The 18,821-nt window shown below is 33.1% G+C and overlaps 1 protein-coding gene across 5 annotated transcripts in view; it reads right to left on the minus strand.

Moving 5' to 3' along the window:
• Positions 1 to 316: 316 nt before the first annotated feature.
• The window catches only part of LOC120348733, a 36,364-nt gene continuing 17,859 nt past the window's right edge, over positions 317 to 18,821 (minus strand). For 3 of the 5 annotated variants that reach the window (XM_039426128.1, XM_039426130.1, XM_039426131.1), the window contains one exon: positions 9,578 to 10,799. In XM_039426128.1, the coding sequence (XP_039282062.1) occupies positions 9,711 to 10,799 (1,089 nt within the window). In that variant the 3' untranslated portion in view covers positions 9,578 to 9,710. Of the gene's footprint in view, positions 523 to 1,552; positions 1,709 to 2,465; positions 2,568 to 7,265; positions 7,363 to 9,451; positions 10,800 to 13,319; positions 14,201 to 18,821 lie in introns of those variants that run through there. The other 2 variants (XM_039426133.1, XM_039426129.1) reach the window with 2 other exon arrangements.

The following is an 18,821-nucleotide window of genomic DNA, read 5'->3' on the forward strand; positions in this document are numbered from 1 at the left end:
ATTTTTTGACGCCATTGATTTTGCAATTGTGGGTAATGGATGAAGCTGAAGGTATTAAGGTATAGATTTTTCCCCCAAAATATATAAATTGCAAATTGTTGTCATTTATAGGGTTGAAAGCTTGAAAAGCGCAATCAACGGCACATTTCAAAATTGAATTAAAATTTCTTTTATCTTGATATGGAATAGTATGGTATTCAATTTGTAGATCATCTATCTCTTCCTAATCTACAGTTTATTAGAACATAGATCAAGTCCAAATCTTTAAGAATTGATGCGTGAGAAGAGTTGTGAGTTGAAAAATAAATCAGCTTGGTGGTCTTGAAAAGAAACTTTTATTCTAAATCTAGTTATTATAAAAGATGAGCCGTGATGTACAATAATAAGGCAGGTAGGTAATTTAGTATGGTAGTATTCGTCTTGAGGAACTATCATTTTAGTCCATATTCTATTTCAGACATTAAATATTTATGAAGAAATTTTGTTTAGTAAACTGAAATAGGAGTAGGCACCTCGAATCACCTGGGAACAGAAATTGAATTTGATCAATGCTCAATAATTTAATAAGTTCCTAGTTTGCTTGTTTATTCATTTTTAGAAACTAGACTTCCAATAATTTTCAATCATAGCTTATTTTGATAAAATATGCTACTATATTTACCGTACTGAACTAAATTTTGTGAAAAATTCAAAATTTTGTTTTGTTTAGTGTATTAGACTCAAATATCGGGGACCGAGCTTCACTCTGGAGTACAATAGCATAGAAAAATTATTACGAAAGAAGGAATAATTATAATAACATTCATAGTTCATACAGAAATGTTCTATCTAATCACAGTAAATTGAGATTATTAATTCCCAGAGGAATGCAAAAATTTCCCTCACAAAGTCCCGGTTGCCCAAAAGCCGGTTAAATTTTAATCCTGATTAATTTCACGTGAACCAAATCAGAGAAGACCATTTCAAAACGATGGATCTACTGGAATTAATCAGGAATAAAAATAACCTGGATTTTCTGCAACCGGCACCAAGTACCTGATTGAATGATTACAAAAGTTCAACAGCTGAATCATAATTTTGACACAGTCCCACACACATGAACTTGCTCACTCATTTCCATCATTAACAGACGACGAAATAATTATTACCAGCTGTTTTTCCAAGGATGGATGATAATTATCCTTTTAATGTTTTCCCAGGGAAAACATTAAAAGGATAGTGCAATCGAATATTATAAGGATAATGCAAAACATTAAAAATAATGGATAACATGGATAATAGAAACATAAAAAGGATAATGCAATCGAATCTTTATATTATAAACCTACTATATTCTGAATTTCGTGAGAATCGTTAGAGCCGTTTTCGGGATCCGGTGAAATACAAACATAATTAAACACAATAAACATTCAAACATCTAAACATTTAAACAGAAGTTGCTCGTTTAATAGTATAGGATCTAGTTTCGAGGATATAAATCAGTTTTTTTAATTTAAAAGGTGAAAAATATAGTACAAGCAAGTTTTTGGAACAGTTAAAAAAATTGCTTTACCACGGTCACATTATTTCTGTTTAGTGTGAACAAGTTCAGAAGACCAACTTTTGGCAGATTGTTGTTACGGATCATAAGAATCTGGAAAACTTTTGTGAACCATGCTGGTTTTCCTATCCAGTCACACTGGTACAGTGCTTGTCTCAGCTCTTCTCCCTGAAAAAAGAAAATTGACAAACATTGGAATTGATCACATTAAAATTTGATATTCGAGTACATTATAATATATCAAATATTTTAAAATATGGATGTTTGACTGCTATAGTAAGGTCTGCGTGTGCGTACAGATTTATGCGCCGCGAACATGAGCGGTTCGTTCAGCAAATTTTCCCAAGGATGAGACCTAGTGCAATCGAATCTTTATTATATCATAAACCTACTATGTTCCAAATTTCGTGAAAATCGTTAGAGCCGTTTTCGAGATCCGTTAAACATAAATAACCAGATATGAAAATAGCCAAATATAAAAATAACCAGATATATAAATACAGAAATTGCTCGCTTAATATAATAGGATTAACATAATATTTCATCTTTATAATGAAATTTTTGAAAAATGTAATTTCTTGTGTAATAAAATATTATGGATTATTTAAAACAAGAATGAACAGTTGATATTACATCAATAAACAGTTACCCCCCCCCCCATAGAAGGCATTGACAAGACAACGTTGTTGCAAAGCGAGAAAGAGATAACGCTATCCGCTTTGTTGAATGATAGACAAGAATAGCAATGCAATTGCTAATCAAACACTGTCATTATGACGTGGACCTCACTATAGAACAACTGTTGAATGGCTATAAAATTATACTTATTTATTTTATTTATGTATCTCAATCTCAATATTGAAATAATTGTTTCTTGGAATTGCTGATCTTCCAGTTTGTATGTTTATTTATTCTCTTGACTTACCTCATCCTGTAATCTTTGCCCGTTCTCGCTGAAGATAAATTCCAGCAGTGCTATAGTGATTACCATCAGACCATACTTGATTTTCAATATTAATTCACCTTTCTGTAAAATGTACAATATTGTTATTTTTTAAACTATCTGAGTTTACATTTATTATGCAACCAGTTGATGAATGGGATGTTAGCATAGGGAAAAACTCCTGGTTCTTGTAAAGGACACAGGTATTGGTTTGCCTAACTAACATACTACTTGGGAGCACTATAAGCTTCGGTTGACGGTTCTTTGAACCTTTGGATCCTTGAGTCAGTCCCTTCAAATAAAAAAAATAAAACATATTTATTATAATTCTAGATGGAAGAGAATAATTGACCGAGCGGAGTGAGGTCTAAGATTCAAGTCGACGGTTTGACATTTCTCTTAATGTTTAAATGTTTGTATTGTTTAAATGTTTATATGTTACGCATTTACGGCGAAACGCGGAAATAGATTTTTATGAAATTTGACAGGTATGTTCCTTTTTTAATTGCGCGTCGACGTATATACAATGTTTTTGGAATTTTGCATTTCAGGAATAATATAAAATGAAAAAGGAGCCTCCTTCATACGCCAATATTAGTGTAAAAATCAGACTAGAATTATTCATCATAAATCAGCTGACAAGTGATTACACAGATGTGTGGAGAAGCCAGTCTATTGCTGTATTTCCATATATATATATATATTATATATATATATTATATATATATATTGTAACAATCATATCAGGCCTTGGTTTTCTACAGCTACAAGCCAGGCCAAGACAGTTTTCGACTTGCAACTTTCTGCCTCAAAACGTACAAAAGGAACCAGCTTATGGCAAAGAGGGGTAGAGGTTGAAACAATGATGGTCAAAAGTCTAACGGTGAAATAACCGACGCTGACCAGTGACAAAAGGGTGGCAGCCAGACGCCAGGCGTGAGTGGAGTGCCATCAGATAGGGGGCAGCACCAACTGGGGCAGTGATCCAAGGAGGAACAATGGCTCGAGGGTTGGCGAGCACGTGGAGTTGGGAACACGAGGACACTTTTCGGTGAACCACGGCTAGAGTAACATGTCTGAGGAGTGAGCAGCGTGCAGCCCGCAGCCCTAGGGGCTGAAATGGAGTCCTGTTTCCGGAAAACCACCACCACATCAACACCATCACATCAAAACCACCATTGAAGAAAAAAATTAAAATTCATAATTTGTAATGTAAAGTGAGCAGTTTAAAAGTGCGCGAAAAGGCCATGGTCCGCGGGGGTATACAACATATAAGGTTAGTGTAATTTTAAGTTGTTGTTTGTTTGCCACACTGGTTATTTTCTTGTATTATTGTTGTTTAAATAGGGTTTAGGTTTTGTGATTCGTAGTATTATTGTGCATTATCCTATTTGAATATAGAGACTCTCAATAAACATTATTATTATATTTCATAAACGGTAAAATCATATTTCATATTTCGGTGTTCTGCTCAATAGAATTATTACTAAAATTCCAAAGGACATTTGATATATTTAACCAACATTGAAAATCTCATTTGTTTCTTTGTAAAGTGCCAATTTCATTTGCCTTTTGCTTATTTTCATTATATTTATCTAATGATTCAAAATTGCCTTGTGTTGTTATTTCACAAGTATCATTAGATCCCCTCCTTTCTTTATTGTTTTAATCATGGAGTGAAGCAATATAGTTGGAAAGATGTGTAGTTCTACATTCATTGATTGCTGGACTGCGTCTTTATTAAAAGTAATAAAGTAATGTACATTGTTTTTTTTATATAGTTCAAATGAATTCATGTCTCTGCTAAAGAGTTATGCTGTGGTAGTTGTTTATTCAAATTTCGAGGGTCGTTCCCTAATAATTAACGTGGCGCCTGGGTTATAAATTTCATATTTTATATTATCAAATTTTCATATTACTATTTAAATTTCAAATTCACCATATATTAAGCAATCAGTAAGTGTAGATCTAGACAATATATATATATATAATATATATATATATATTATATATATATATATATTTATTATTTATTTATAAAAGCAAAATGGCACTCACTCACTGACTGACTGACTGACTCACTCACTCGCAGAACTAGAAATCTACCAGACCAAAAACGTTCAAATTTGGTAGGTATGTTCAGTTGGCCCTTTAGAGGCGCACTAAGAAATCTTTTGGCGATATTTTAACTCTAAGGGTGGTTTTTAAGGGTTTAAAGTTCGTCTTTTAGCATGTATATTCTTCTTATTACAATATCTTATAATTATAATTGAAATGTCCATACCATATGTTAATATAGAACTTTAATCTAGAGAGAGTAGGTACCTCTTTGAAACAGTTGTTCTGGTTACTAAATTAAATATTTTGATATTTTGTCAGGTTGGCATAAGTTGAGTTGACTTTGTTAGGTTGGCACCAAGTTGAAGATTAAAATGCATTTATCCAGGACTTCCTAAATACCAATTTATCCAGTACCTCCTAAATACCTATTTAGGAGGTCCTGATTTATCGCGGAAAACTTGATTGGGTACTGCTACTTCAATCAGAGCTATTCCTGGGAATATTATATTACTAGCTGTTAGGCTCGCTTCACTCGCCATATCCGTTTAGCCAGACGTTTAGTCTGGACCCCCGACTGGATCGTCCTAACATATGATAAAAATATGACATAACATTTCAAATTTGGTAGGTGTGTTCAGTTGGCCCTTTAGAGGCGCAATAAGAACGGATTTGGAAAAATTTCCAAAGATACGCCCAAAATCTGCGTTTTCTCAGCTTTATCGAGAACAAATAAACAGAAAATGTTCAATTTACTACAGAAGCTCAGCTGGGGTGCAATAATGTTGTGTTGGAAGGAATTTGAAATAACGCCAAAGATACGCCCAAAATCTGCGTTTTTTTGCGCTTTCTCGAGAACAAATGAACAAAAAATGTTCAATTTACTACAGAAGCTCAGCTGGGGTGCAATAATGTTGTGTTGTTGTGGCGGCTAGTGAGGTCTATAATTTTATTTTAATCAGGTACTTTTGGATGAGAATACTGCGTGAGGTCTACTGTTCACAGAGTTACTAATAGTTATTATTTAGAAGTGAAAGTGCAAATTTTTAGTGAGAAAACATGAATATCCCAATATATAACCTATAAACTTGAGTGAAATGAGAAAATGACATTGGGTAATACGGTAAGGCAGAACATCATAAAGATCTCTCGATAAAAGCCATATGAATAAATAAATTTTAATGAAAATCCCAATTAAATGCTGGAAATCACCCCGAAGACTTCTGCTATTGAATTTCCATCTAGCTGTTAACACTTTTGTCAATATTTGCAGTAGCAGAAGTCTTCGGGGTGATTTCCAGCATTTAATTGGGGTTCTCGTTAAATAATAATTATTTATTAATTAGCATTTAAACAAATGCAACTTTCAATTTATTTTTCCATCTGTAGACTGGAAGAGAATAGTTTTATGAACTTAGAGTATCCTTTAATGGAATAATTCATTTATTTAATAATTTATACTTTTTGATATTCATGTCTGTATTCAGTTACAGATGAAGCTAATCTATTTTCTTTCATATATATTGTGAGGGTGGGGAAAAGAACTATGATAACAAAAGAGAACAGAAATACTAGAACTTTATTTAATTGGTATCTTTTAGTTTACATTGTTGAAAAAATGATAAATATTAATTTTTCTCTATTCCAAAAAAGTAAAATATAAATACAAACACAATATTAAAATTTAATTTAATGGGAAAAACAACTCGCTGCTGCTTAAAATGATTCAATCTTTGTGGTTATGAAAATTAAAAACAATGATCTTATCCAGTACCGGTAGTCACCTACCTTTTGAATATGGCTTCCCCCTTTGGCATTCACTGGTTTAATCGGGACTTATGGTTAGGCCTAGTATAAAAAAACTGAATCAATGAATAGGTTCAGAACCCGTCTCCCTTAATAAGACAATTATTTTTAAACTGCCCGATCTGTGACAGAATAACTGTATAAAACGAAACGAAATCTAGCCTTCTTCACTGGATCAGCCGGACTTTACTCACAGTCCTAACGAACAAGCTCTCTCCCAAAAGCTAAATTTTGGGTATTAATATAAACTCAGTCAATGCCAAACATGAAAGCCACCTCAAGTACATATTTCTATCTGTCGCACAAGCGGCACGTTTGTTATTAGAAACAGAGAGAAGCTAACGTTAATATTGACAACAAATAAAATAAACAATCTTTCTGTCGATGACAAAGATTGTTCAAAGACAAAATACTGTTCATTGAACTTTTAATTTAAAACTCTTAAATCCTGATCAATATGAGATAAATATATGATTCATATATATATGACCAGGTGATAATATATAGAACAATATTATCTACTATTTTTCACATTTTTTTATCTTTCTTTGTTATTTTGTATTATGATTGTTTGTGAATTAAATGAATTGATTCATTGATTGATATTCTACATCTTCTTTTTATTGGAAATTGAATTGTGTAAAAAATTATCGTATTGTGTGAAAACGCAAAAAGGGTTTCTACCAGTTGTCTCAATAAGAATAATTATAAAATTATTTCCACATAGGCCTAAGTTGAAGTATCTTAATAAAATAGACAGTGCTGTGGAGAAATTAGAAGAAATATCCAAAGAATAGAAATAGAATTTCAATGATTGTGAGAAGATTAATTACTTCAATAAATCAATGAAAGAAGATTAATGAAATATTGATAGATTAAAAATAAGGAGCAAGAACATGAAAAAGTTAATCAACTCACCAAAAAAATGAAAATTCCAAACACAATTTGCAGACAAATGTAAGAGTTTGCATAAAAAATTCGAAAATCAGAGCCATAGTTCAAATCTCTTACTTTCCTGTTGGAAAATTGAGAACAATATTTATATTAGGATATTCTTTATCCTTGGTAGTAGCACATGAATCATAATTGATACATTTATAGTGAGGTCCACATGAGAATGGCAGTGGAGAAAGATAGAACAACGTTGTCTTGTCAATGCCTTCTATAGACGGTAGCTGATACAGGTTTATTGATGAAATATTAACTGTCCATTCTCATTTGAAATAATAAATTATATTTTATAAAGCAAGAAATTATATTTTTAAATAATTTCTTAATGAATTTTCATGATTACAGTGAAATAATTTGGTAATTTATTATTAACTCTACATTGTTGAAATACGATCTGTCAACAGAGCAAAGCGAGAAAGAGAGCGCTATCCGCTTTGTTGAATGATAGTCAAGGATAGCAATAACATTGCAAATGAAACACTGCCATTATAACGTGGACCTCACTATATACAGTATATTTAGAGGTAAGAGCTATTGTGATCTATAGATTAGAGTTATTGAGAGTTGAGATTAAAACTTTTTGACCGAGCAAAGTGAGGTCTAAGATTCAAGTCGTTGGTTTTGCTTCATTTTTAAATGTTTATATGTTGCGCATTTACGACGAAACGCGGTAATAAATTTTCATGAAATTTGACAGGTATGTTCCTTTTTTAATTGCGCGTCGACGTATATACAAGGTTTTTGGAAATTTTGTATTTCAAGTATATTATAAAAGGAAAAAGGAGCCTCCTTCATACGCCAATATTATAGTAAAAATCAGACTATAGAATTATTCATCATAAATCAATCAGCTGACAAGTGATTACACAAATGTGTGGAGAAGCCAGTCTATTGCTGTATTTCCATGAGGTCTATAGTTTCAATCAGGTACTTGTGGATTAGAATACTGCGTGAGGTCTACTGTTTACAGAACTACTAGTATACTGTGATTTGTCTTCATCCTAGAATATAATATATTATTGTGAAATGCTGATTCTGAGCCTGTGTCTGTATTAATCCGCGTTTACACCAGAGTTTCCAGATTTCAACACATTTTGGACACTTGTTGCCAATTTCTTAAAAAGCACAGCAATATTTTTTATTTCTATAGAAACAATTGATAACTTGAAAGAACTATTTGTGAATTTCTTAAAAAGCACAGCAATATTTTTTATTTCTATAGAAACAATTGATAACTTGTAAGAACTATTTGTGAATTTCTTAAAAAGTACAGCAATATTTTTTATCTCTATAGAAACAATTAATAACTTGAAAAAAACTATTTATGAACAGCATTTTGTTGATAACTCTGGTGTGAAAATTGTTTTAACTACATTGTCATATTCAATATTATTTTCAACTTATTTCTGCAATTGAATAAAAATACTAAGAAATTGTCAAAAACCACAGATTTTAATGAAAGTTTTATTTTTACTACATACTTAATGTATTATTTATAGAGTATCCATTATGTTTTTAATAGTACTTATTGTGAATTATTGTTGTGGAAAATAAGTCAATATTATATAGTTAGAAATCGGAGTTTATCCGAGATTGACAATGGTGTAACAACCGAAACCAGTCTTTCTAACTTTCAATAAAATCTGTAGTTTTTGACAATTTCTCAGTATTTTTTCCATTTAACATGAATAATTAGGCTACCTCAATATCAACTTCTCAACTACACAAAAAATCATGTTTTTGGACTCAGGGGACCTTGAAACGTATAGACTTTCAATTAGGGTACCTTATTTTTTTTTTGGAAAGCAATACTATCCTTACCTATGGTAATAGGACAAGGAAAGTAAAAAGTTATATCTGAGAAGTTTTCTTCAATAAATTTGATTGAAATTGAAAAATCATGGTTATTACCACAGTCCCCTATGCTCTATTAGGCTCAACACACACTCACGCGACTCAAGTCGACTCTAGTCTCTTCTCGACTCAGCATGTGTTTTCAAATGGTGACATTCAGACCAGTCGATTCTAGTCTCCGCGACCTCGCCATTTGAAAACACATGCTGCGTCGAGAAGAGACTAGAGTCCCAGTCTCTCCTCGACTTGAGTCGCGTAAGTGTGAGTTGAGCCTTAGAGGAGACTGCGTTATCACTTACCTGAATATAGTTTGATGATGTATGGCAAGTTCTCTGACGACTAAACGCAGTCTGAGTTCATTCTGTACGTCATCTAACACACTCTCAAACACTCCATCAATTTCTTGAGCGTTCAAATGAAATAGCCGCATCTCTCCAATCAAATTATTTATAGACAACGTTTGTATGACATGAACGGTTGTCGCTAGCACAGCTGTGTAGTAGATATAGAACAGTTCCACTGAAGCCAAAAGAAAATACTCGAAGAATCCGGTGATGTTTAGTGAAAAGGAGAATGGAGAATAGATGATGAAGGAAGAGGAAGATTTCCGACAGATTCAAGGCGGAGGAAGTAGAAGAGAATACCGGATAAAGGAATCAGAGTGAAACTGGAGAAAAAAGACGTGATCACATTGGCAGTGGTTCCAGCTCGTCTGCATCCTTCCAGAGAGACTTTTTCTATAAGTTTTTGTTTCTTTTTTAAAAAATAGTCACTGTGGACATTTTTGCCACTGTTCATTCCAAATCTTGAACCTTCCATGTCCCCTAGTTTTTCTTCATTGGTAGGTCCAATTTTAAAATTGCAACTAACATGGTTCCTGATGGACATTCTATTAGCTTTAGATCTTTCCACACTATTAAAATATGCTGACACTTTCCCTTTTTCATTAAAATATTCTCTTGTTTCCGAATTAATAATTTCATCCTCCCTCCCATCTTTCTGTTCGAATAATTTTGTTTCTCCATGATACATTTCCACAACTTCGATGTGTCTATTTCTACCATAGAAATCCTCTGTTTTCTCTTCAAGGATATCTGCTTCTTTCAAATGATTTCCATAATAGAAATTACTGTCTCCCACTTTTGTACCATTATCGTTTTCACGATTCACCCAAGTCCTCTTGTGCTCTTTAGAGGTAAAGGTTCCCCCCAAACTTCTCACTTTTTCTTGAACCAAATCTTCTCCGTATTTTTTCAAAGTATTTTCTTCAAGAATACCGAATCTTCTATCACCTGCTATTTCAGACTGCTTCCTATCATCTTCCACTCTTGAACCAATGCTGTACAATTTGTACTGGGAACTTGTCAAATTGATGAGAGTGCGTAATTTCTCTGACAGCATGTAGACATCAATTGACAAACATAGAGCGCCCAGTGAAAATATGAGATTATCGACTGCCGATACCCTGGACTTGAAATTCCAGTGTTGCCAACTCGTGCAAACGGCCAGAGCTGGCTGTAGAGCGATGAACAGCATTGTTGCAAAGATGACGTTGCCTCGAGTTGACACCAACTCTGGTGGGTAGTGTTGTAGAAAGGCCAGGTGTTTCAAGAGTTTGTTGACTATGTGGCTCAGGCTTTTTCTGTTCTGCAAAACAAAGTATATAAATTTATAATTTTACAGATGGAGATTGTTGAAAAATTGCATTTATTCAGATGCAAATCGATAAATAATTATTATTAAACGAAAGTTCAAAGTTGAATGCTGTTTACCACTTCTGCTACTGCAAATATTGGGTTAACATGAAAATTGACAGGTATACTCCCTTTTTAATTGCGCGTCGACGTATATACAAGGTTTTTGGAAATTTTGCATTTCAAGGATAATAAAAAAGGAAAAAGGAGCCTCCTTCATACGCCAATATAAGAGTAAAAATCAGACTATAGAATTATTCATCATATTAAATTTTGTAAAACTTTTAAGTGAAAAAACACTCACATTCTTTGATGTGGCGACGTCCGTTTCGTGCTGGTATTGCACATTTTCAAGCCAAACAGAAACTGAAGTGTTTTAGGTTATGAGGGTGAAATTTGGTGGGGGTGGAGGGGAGTTTTGGCGGTTAATGGAGGAGGATTTGAATGAGTTTGTCAAACAGGGTGTGGGAGGAGAAGTTGATTTGGTCATTTAGAATATTGTTTGGTGTGTTTGTATATTTCAAACTGTTCCAGTACATTTAATTTTCTGTTTTTGTGGGAATAAAGGAGTATTTCGAGGTTGTTGTCTATGTCAGGGTGTGTGTGGTCAGTGGAGATAATGTGTTCTGCAAAGGTGGAATGGGAGGACGGATGGGTAATGGCTCTTGTGTGTTCTTTGAATCTTATATTGAAATTTCTAGGTGTTTTACCTATGTAGAATTTGCTGCAATCTTTACAATTTAGCTTATAATTTCCTGGTCTATTGTATTGATTTTGAGAGGTGTTGTGTGGGGACAAGAGTTTTTTCAGTGAGTTTTTTGATCTGTAAGCAACCTTATGAACAAAAAAACAACAAACAACAGAAAACAACACTAAAACCAATAATATTTTAAAAACAATAGTATTTTTACTTTCCTTGCCCTATTACCATAGGTAAGGAAAGTATTGCTTTCCGAAAAAAATTGAGGTACCCCAATTTCTAAATTTCTATACATTTCAAGGTCCCCTGTGTCCAAAAAAGTGGTTTTTGGGTATTGGTCTGTGTGTGCGTGTGTGTGTGTGTGTGTGTGTGTGTGTGTGTGTGTGTGTGTGTGTGTGTGTGTGTGTATGAGTGTATGTGCGTCTGTGTACACGATATCTCATCTCCCAATTAACGGAATGACTTGAAATTTGGAACGTAAGGCTCTTACAATATAAGGAACTGACACGAACAATTTCGATCAAATGCGATTCAAGATGGCGGCTGAAATGGCGAAAATGTTGTCAAAAACAGGGTTTTTCGCGATTTTCTCGAAAACGGCTCCAACAATTTTGATTAAAGTTATACCTGAAATAGTCATCGATAAGCTCTATCAACTGCCACAAGTCCCATATCTGTAAAAATTTCAGGAGCTCCGCCCCATCTATGCAAAGTTTGATTCTAGATTCTCAATTATCAGGCTTCAGATACAATTTAAACAAAAAAAAAAGAGTGGAGAAGATTGAACATGAAAATCTCTACAATTAATGTTCAGTAACATTTTCACCTAAAATTGAAAATAAGCTCGAAATTCGTGAAAATGTGATTATCCAATTGCAAATAACTGTTGATTCTATTAAATGATTCACTATGAAGAGATAGCAGACCTCGTATGTCTCCAGCGTTATTGTCCTGTCACCAGCTGGCTCAGATCTTTGAATAGTAAACTAGCATGCGCGGGAACACCAGCGTCAGATGATCAATTTTCATAACGGCAAGGAATGTTGTGTGAGTGCGCCACACCATATTTTTACTCTAATGGCCTATGAAGGAGGCTCCTTTTTCCTTTAATATTATCCTTAAAATGCAAAATTTTCAAAAACCTTGTATATACTTCAATGCACAATTAAAAAAGGAACAAACCTGTCAAATTTTATGAAAATCTATTACCGCGTTTCGCCGTAAATGCGCATCATATAAACATTTAAACATTCAGAGAAATGCCAAACCGTCGACTTGCATCTTAGACCTCACTTCCGTCGGTCAATAAAAGCTATTAGCTTCTACTCACATTAGTGGAGTGCTTTCGGACACTAGGCCTAGGCCTTCGGATGATGATGGGCCTAGTGTCCGAAAGCACTCCACTAATGTGAGTAGAAGCTAATAGCTTTTATTTATAAATACCTGACTGCTATGTCGTAATTAGTTGTTCAAAAGTGATCATCACAATATTATATTATAATGATCATATAAGTGTTTTTCACAATAAATAAATAAAACATGAAAATGATAAGATTTTTTGTAATTTTTAACAAAATATATACAGTATGATGATTCAAGGAGTTTGTTTCACTGATCTTCATATTATGCGATGACAATCAAAATTATTCAAGATTTTTCTATATAATTCAACAAGGTTTTTGAAATTTAAGGTTTATGTTGTTGTAGTTGAAATATCCTAAAAATATCAGACTCCAAAGCTGATCTTATTTCCTCTTAAAAACTAAATCTCACCTCCTCCATTTCTTCTTCCATTATATGCAATTATTTGTGGATCAACCAGCTCAGAACGGAATGTTTTCAACTGATTTGTTAATATATATTCAATATTAGGGAGACTCTCGCCTAGTTATTTAGATGTTCACGTTTACCAAAAGTCTTGACCGTTCACATAAAATCTATCTCAAATGAATCCGAACGTCTTTCAACTTTTATTACCAAAAAAACTGCAAATATGATCTCGAATGCAATAAGATTTTTAGGATAGCTGTCAGTGTTCCTCTTATAACGTTTACTATGAAATCTTTCTCAAATGAATCTGAACGTCTTCCAACATTTATTGCCAAAAAAACTGCAAATTTTAATATGATCTCGGATGCAATATGATTTTTAGGATAGCTGTCAGTGTTCTTTACCGGAGAAGCGTTGGATCAAAAGTGTAACACACCTATTACAGTTCCAACTATTTTATGGAAAAATACTCCAATCATGATGACGACTTCAATCATGATAAAAATCCCTGAGTAACAGTACAATAATAATATACATAATCAGAATAGAAGATTACAATGTAGGTACTAATTTAGAAGTAGATTTTAGCCTGATTTGCTTCTTTTTTTCCCAGATTATAGCTCACTTATATCACCAGCGATTTCTCAGAGAAAATCAGGTAATTTCTAGAAAAGAACAAGTCAATTTCTTCCCTGAATAGACAGTGGAAGAATTAGAAGCTATCAGGTGAGTAGGGAAATCACAAAATAATCACAGGTTGCTGATAGCAATTGCTGTAATTACTAGACCGGTAATTGTTGCCGATTGCGGAGTAATATTTTTCTCTGTCAGATTAATTTATATTTTTAGAATTCATCATGATAATGGTTACCAGCATAATCAGTACAGAAGTTTGAAGAGCGAGCTCTTTCTACTTCATTTTTCACATCATTTCATGACAGTGAACCAGATATATTGCAAAGGTAGGTAATATCCTTATCCTATACTATTAAAATAGCAACTTCTGTTAATATGTTTGTATTTCACCGTATCTCGAAAAAGGCTCTAACGATTCTCACCAAATTCAGAACATAGTAGGCTTATAATATAAAGATTTGATTGCACTAGGTCTCATCCCTGAGACAACTCGCTGAAGGACATTAAAAGGATAATCATTATTCATCCTTGGGAAAACAGATGATAATAATTATTTCGTTGTCTGTTGGTGATAGAAGTGAGTGAGCGAGTTCATGTGTGTGGGACTGTGTCATAATTATGACTCAGCTGTTGAACTATTGTAATCATCCAATCAGGTACCGGTTGCAAATGAGTGCCAGTTGCAAAGAAGCCGGGCTATTTTCAATCCTGATTAATTCCAGCAGATCCATCTTTTTGAAATGGTCTTCTCTGATTTGGTTCACATGAAGTTAATCAGAATTTAAATTTAACCGGCTTTTGTGCAACTGGGTCTTTGTGAGGGAAATTTTTGCATTCGATCTTCTGGGAAACAATCTCAATTTACTGTGATTAGATAGAAAATTTCTGTTTGAATGTTATTATAGTTTCTTTTTTCGTAATAAATTGTTTATGCTTTTGTACTCCAGAGCTAAGCTCGGTCCCCGATATTCTTCATTACACAGAGTGAGTCATAAGTATGGGATCCCTTCAATAAGTTGGAGACTGTTGTAGATATAATACTGTAACTTTCAGGATAAGTTATTGGTCGAATACTCTACCTTTTTACGTATAAATGAATTTACCACTTACCAGGGTGGTGACTTATTAGGGATTGTAACTCAAATACTTTAAATGTAAACACCCATTGTGTGTAGTACATCATTTTAAATGCCTTTTTAAAACAAGAAAGATGCTATCAATAAAAAAGTTCTATGATGCTTGCATCCGAAATGGCGGCTGATTGAAGTTTTAGTTTTTACTGCCATTTTGGACAGCTGCAAATATTGACAACAGGGTAAATGAAAATTTGATGAGCGCTACTATTCTTATCAAGAATTATTTGTCAGCCCGAGAAAATCTTTTTTGAATTATAGCGCTCATGTAATTTCCATCTACCTGTTTACCCGGTTGCAGTAGAAGTAGAAGTCTTCGGGCTAAATTGCATTTAATTTGGATTTTCGTTTAATAATAATTACTAGTAGTTCTGTGAACAGTAGACCTCACGCAGTATTCTCATCCACAAGTATCTGATTGAAACTATAGACCTTATGGAAGTACAGCAATAGACTGGCTTCTCCAAACATCTGTGTAATCACTTGTCAGCTGATTTATGATGAATAATTCTATAGTCTGATTTTTACTCTAATATTGGCGTATGAAGGAGGCTCCTTTTACCTTTTATATTATTCTTGAAATGCCAAATTTCCAAAAACCTTGTATGTACGTCGACGCGCAATTAAAAAAGGAACAAACCTGTCAAATTTCATGAAAATCTATTACCGCGTTTCGCCGTAAATGCGCATCATATATTCATATAAACATTTAAACATTAAGAGAAATGCCAAACCGTCGACTTGAATCTTAGACCTCACTTCGCTCGGTCAATTAATTCATTAGCATTTGAATAAATGCAATCTCTCAGTAATTTTTATCTGAGATCTGGGAACAGAAATATTCTAAACAATTATTATAATATAGAGAAGATGTGACATAGATAATAAACATTTTAATAAATATCACATAAGAAAGAAAATATTCATTATATAGAATTCGAAAATCAAGAATTATTAAAAATATGAATGAAGTAAAACTCAAATTATCCAAATTAATTGGGAGTTTATCAAATCAAATGTATTTATTCAAAATTCATACAAAATATTCACAATAAAATATACAAACGCCACAGAGAATAAAATATAAAGAATGACAAGTTTACAAGTGAGTTTACAATCAAGTTTACTACTCACAAAAAAGTATACAGTAGGTTACTGGACTTTGTTCTTCATAGTATACTGTTCAAGAATTGATTTTTATTTGCATTTTTGAAATTTGTTCTTAATACGTTCTGATTCTCTCTTTCTTTTCTTCTTATGGACTTTTCCAAACTGTTTTAAATCCGGATTCATTTCTTTGTTATTTGGTTTACCAATAATACTCCTTTATCACTTTAGGAATTCATTTTATTTTTAAATTAAATTTTCTGGATCTTTTTTATACTTATACCACGGAAAGACTGTTCTCTTACATTACTTCTTGTACAAAAGAGGCGCGGCGTCAAGTCGCAGGTTAGGTAAATAACTTTGCCGTTTTTTTAACAAAATTTTCATTATCTTCGTCCTTGACTTAATTTATTTTTTCTCTTTACAATTTATACCATTATACATTTTACAGAATGGTGTTATACACTCTTACAGATTACTTTGTCAGTTCTTGAATGTGATGACGATCACATAGGCTATCATGATACAAGTGTTTTTTGACGTGCTCATACAATGTAAAGTTGTTCTGGCAATAAAGAATCTTGAATCTTGAATCTTGAAAAGTGAGATAGATGATTTATTCTCATTTGAAACACAGAACTTAAGCAATAAATACCTATTGAATTTTTTTCATACTAATAGTATGAAGCCTGAATAAAAACTTTGAAGAATTTTTTCATTATTTGGGAAATAAAAACTTTGAACTCCATATTATTACCTTTGATATTATTTCTGTGATTTCAGATACCAGTAACTATAGTGAGGTTCACGTTATATTGGCAGTGTTTGATTAGCAATACTTGTATTGCTATCTTTGTCTATCATTCAACAAAGTGTATAGCGCTATCTCTTTCTCGCTTAATTGCTCTGTTGTCAGATCGTCTTTTAACAATGTAGAATTAATAATTAATCAACAAAATATTTAATCTTGATTATGAAAATTCAATAATGAAAAAAATAATTTCTTGCTTGATGAAAAATGATTGATTATTTTAAACAAGAATGAAGAGTTAATATTACATCAATAAACCTGTATCAGTTACCATCTATAAAAGGCATTGACAAGATTGGAGATATATCAACTGTTGTATCGTTTGTATCGAATCCCAACCAATATTTAATATCGATAATGTCATATTCGATAGTTAATGTATCAATGATGTACATTGAAGATGGCTACTGTTCGTTCTCCGGGTCAAGGTGACTCCAGTTTGTAATTCAATTTTGTATTTGATTATTATTTAAATGGTGTTAAATAAATAGCCAGTGAGTTTGCAAACATCGTATTTATTCCAATTCCACTTTACAACAATGGCGACGAGGATTAAAAACCTAAGGATGGATGATGGATGGGTTCCTGTATTCAACGGTAGTAACCTATAACTTCACGTGTTCCTGCAAACGGATCGAAGTTTTTCATCATGAATGAATCCACGGCGGGTTCCAATTCTAGTCCTGGGACGACTACTATTTTCTCAAATATCGGATCAATGGCCAAATTTGACATTACCAGTGATTGGAAGTTTTATTCAGAAAAACTTGAGATGTTTTTCGTGGCAAATGGAATCGACAAGGACAGGAAAGTTGCAGTGCTTTTAACAGTCATCGGAGATGCAGCTTTTAAAACACTTCAAAACCTGTGTGATCCTGAGTCTCCAACTTCAAAAACGTATGAGGAACTTTGTTCTATTCTTGAAAAACAATTTTCGCCCTTAGTTTCGGTCTATCAGAAACGAATTGATTTCTACAATTTGAAACAGCAGTCTAACGAATCTATTGGGAATTGGTTCGTACGTCTCAAACAGCTCATTATGAACTGCAAATTTGGTGGTGAGTTGAACAACATTTTGAAGGACAAATTTATTGCTGGACTTTTGCCTGGTCCTATTCTAGACAGAATTTGCGAGGAAGATGAATCCAGAACTCTTCAAGAAATTATCGAAATTGCAGCTAAGCGGGAAGGAAGCTTAAGGGAAGCTAGAATGGAAAAATCCAATCAATTTGTGAATAAAGTAAGCAAAGGTAAGCATGCTGGTGCACAGCAGGTAAGATCTTTTGTAAAAAATGATTTCAAGTCTAAGAGTATTAGTAACAAGTCTGATAGTGTAAAAAAATGTTTTGCCTGTGGTGAAACACATCATGATTTTGTCAAATGTAAGTATAAAACTTATAAATGTAAGAAATGTAGCAAAGTTGGTCATCTGGCTAAAGTTTGCAAGTCAGAAAACAAGTCTACTAATTTTGTTCAATCAGACTGTGATACAGTGGAATTATTTTCAATAACTGATGTCAAACCACTTATGATGAAGGTCGTAATTGATGATATTCCTATTGAAATGGAATTAGATACTGGCTCGGGTATTTCTATTATTCCAGAAAATATCTATCATGCTTTGTTTTCAAAAATAAAACTGCTTCCATCTAATGTAAAGTTGAAAACTTATGTAGGTGCCAATATTGTTCCTGTTGGAAAGTTTCAAAGTGTAATCAGGTACAATGATGTTGAAAAAGAAGGTACTCTTACTGTAGTGAAACATGGTGTTAGGCCATTATTTGGTAGAGATTTGATTTCCTTGTTCAAGATTAATAG

The sequence above is a fragment of the Nilaparvata lugens genome, chromosome 4 (genome assembly GCF_014356525.2).
Source record: "Nilaparvata lugens isolate BPH chromosome 4, ASM1435652v1, whole genome shotgun sequence".
NCBI classification, from domain to species: Eukaryota; Metazoa; Arthropoda; class Insecta; order Hemiptera; family Delphacidae; genus Nilaparvata; species Nilaparvata lugens.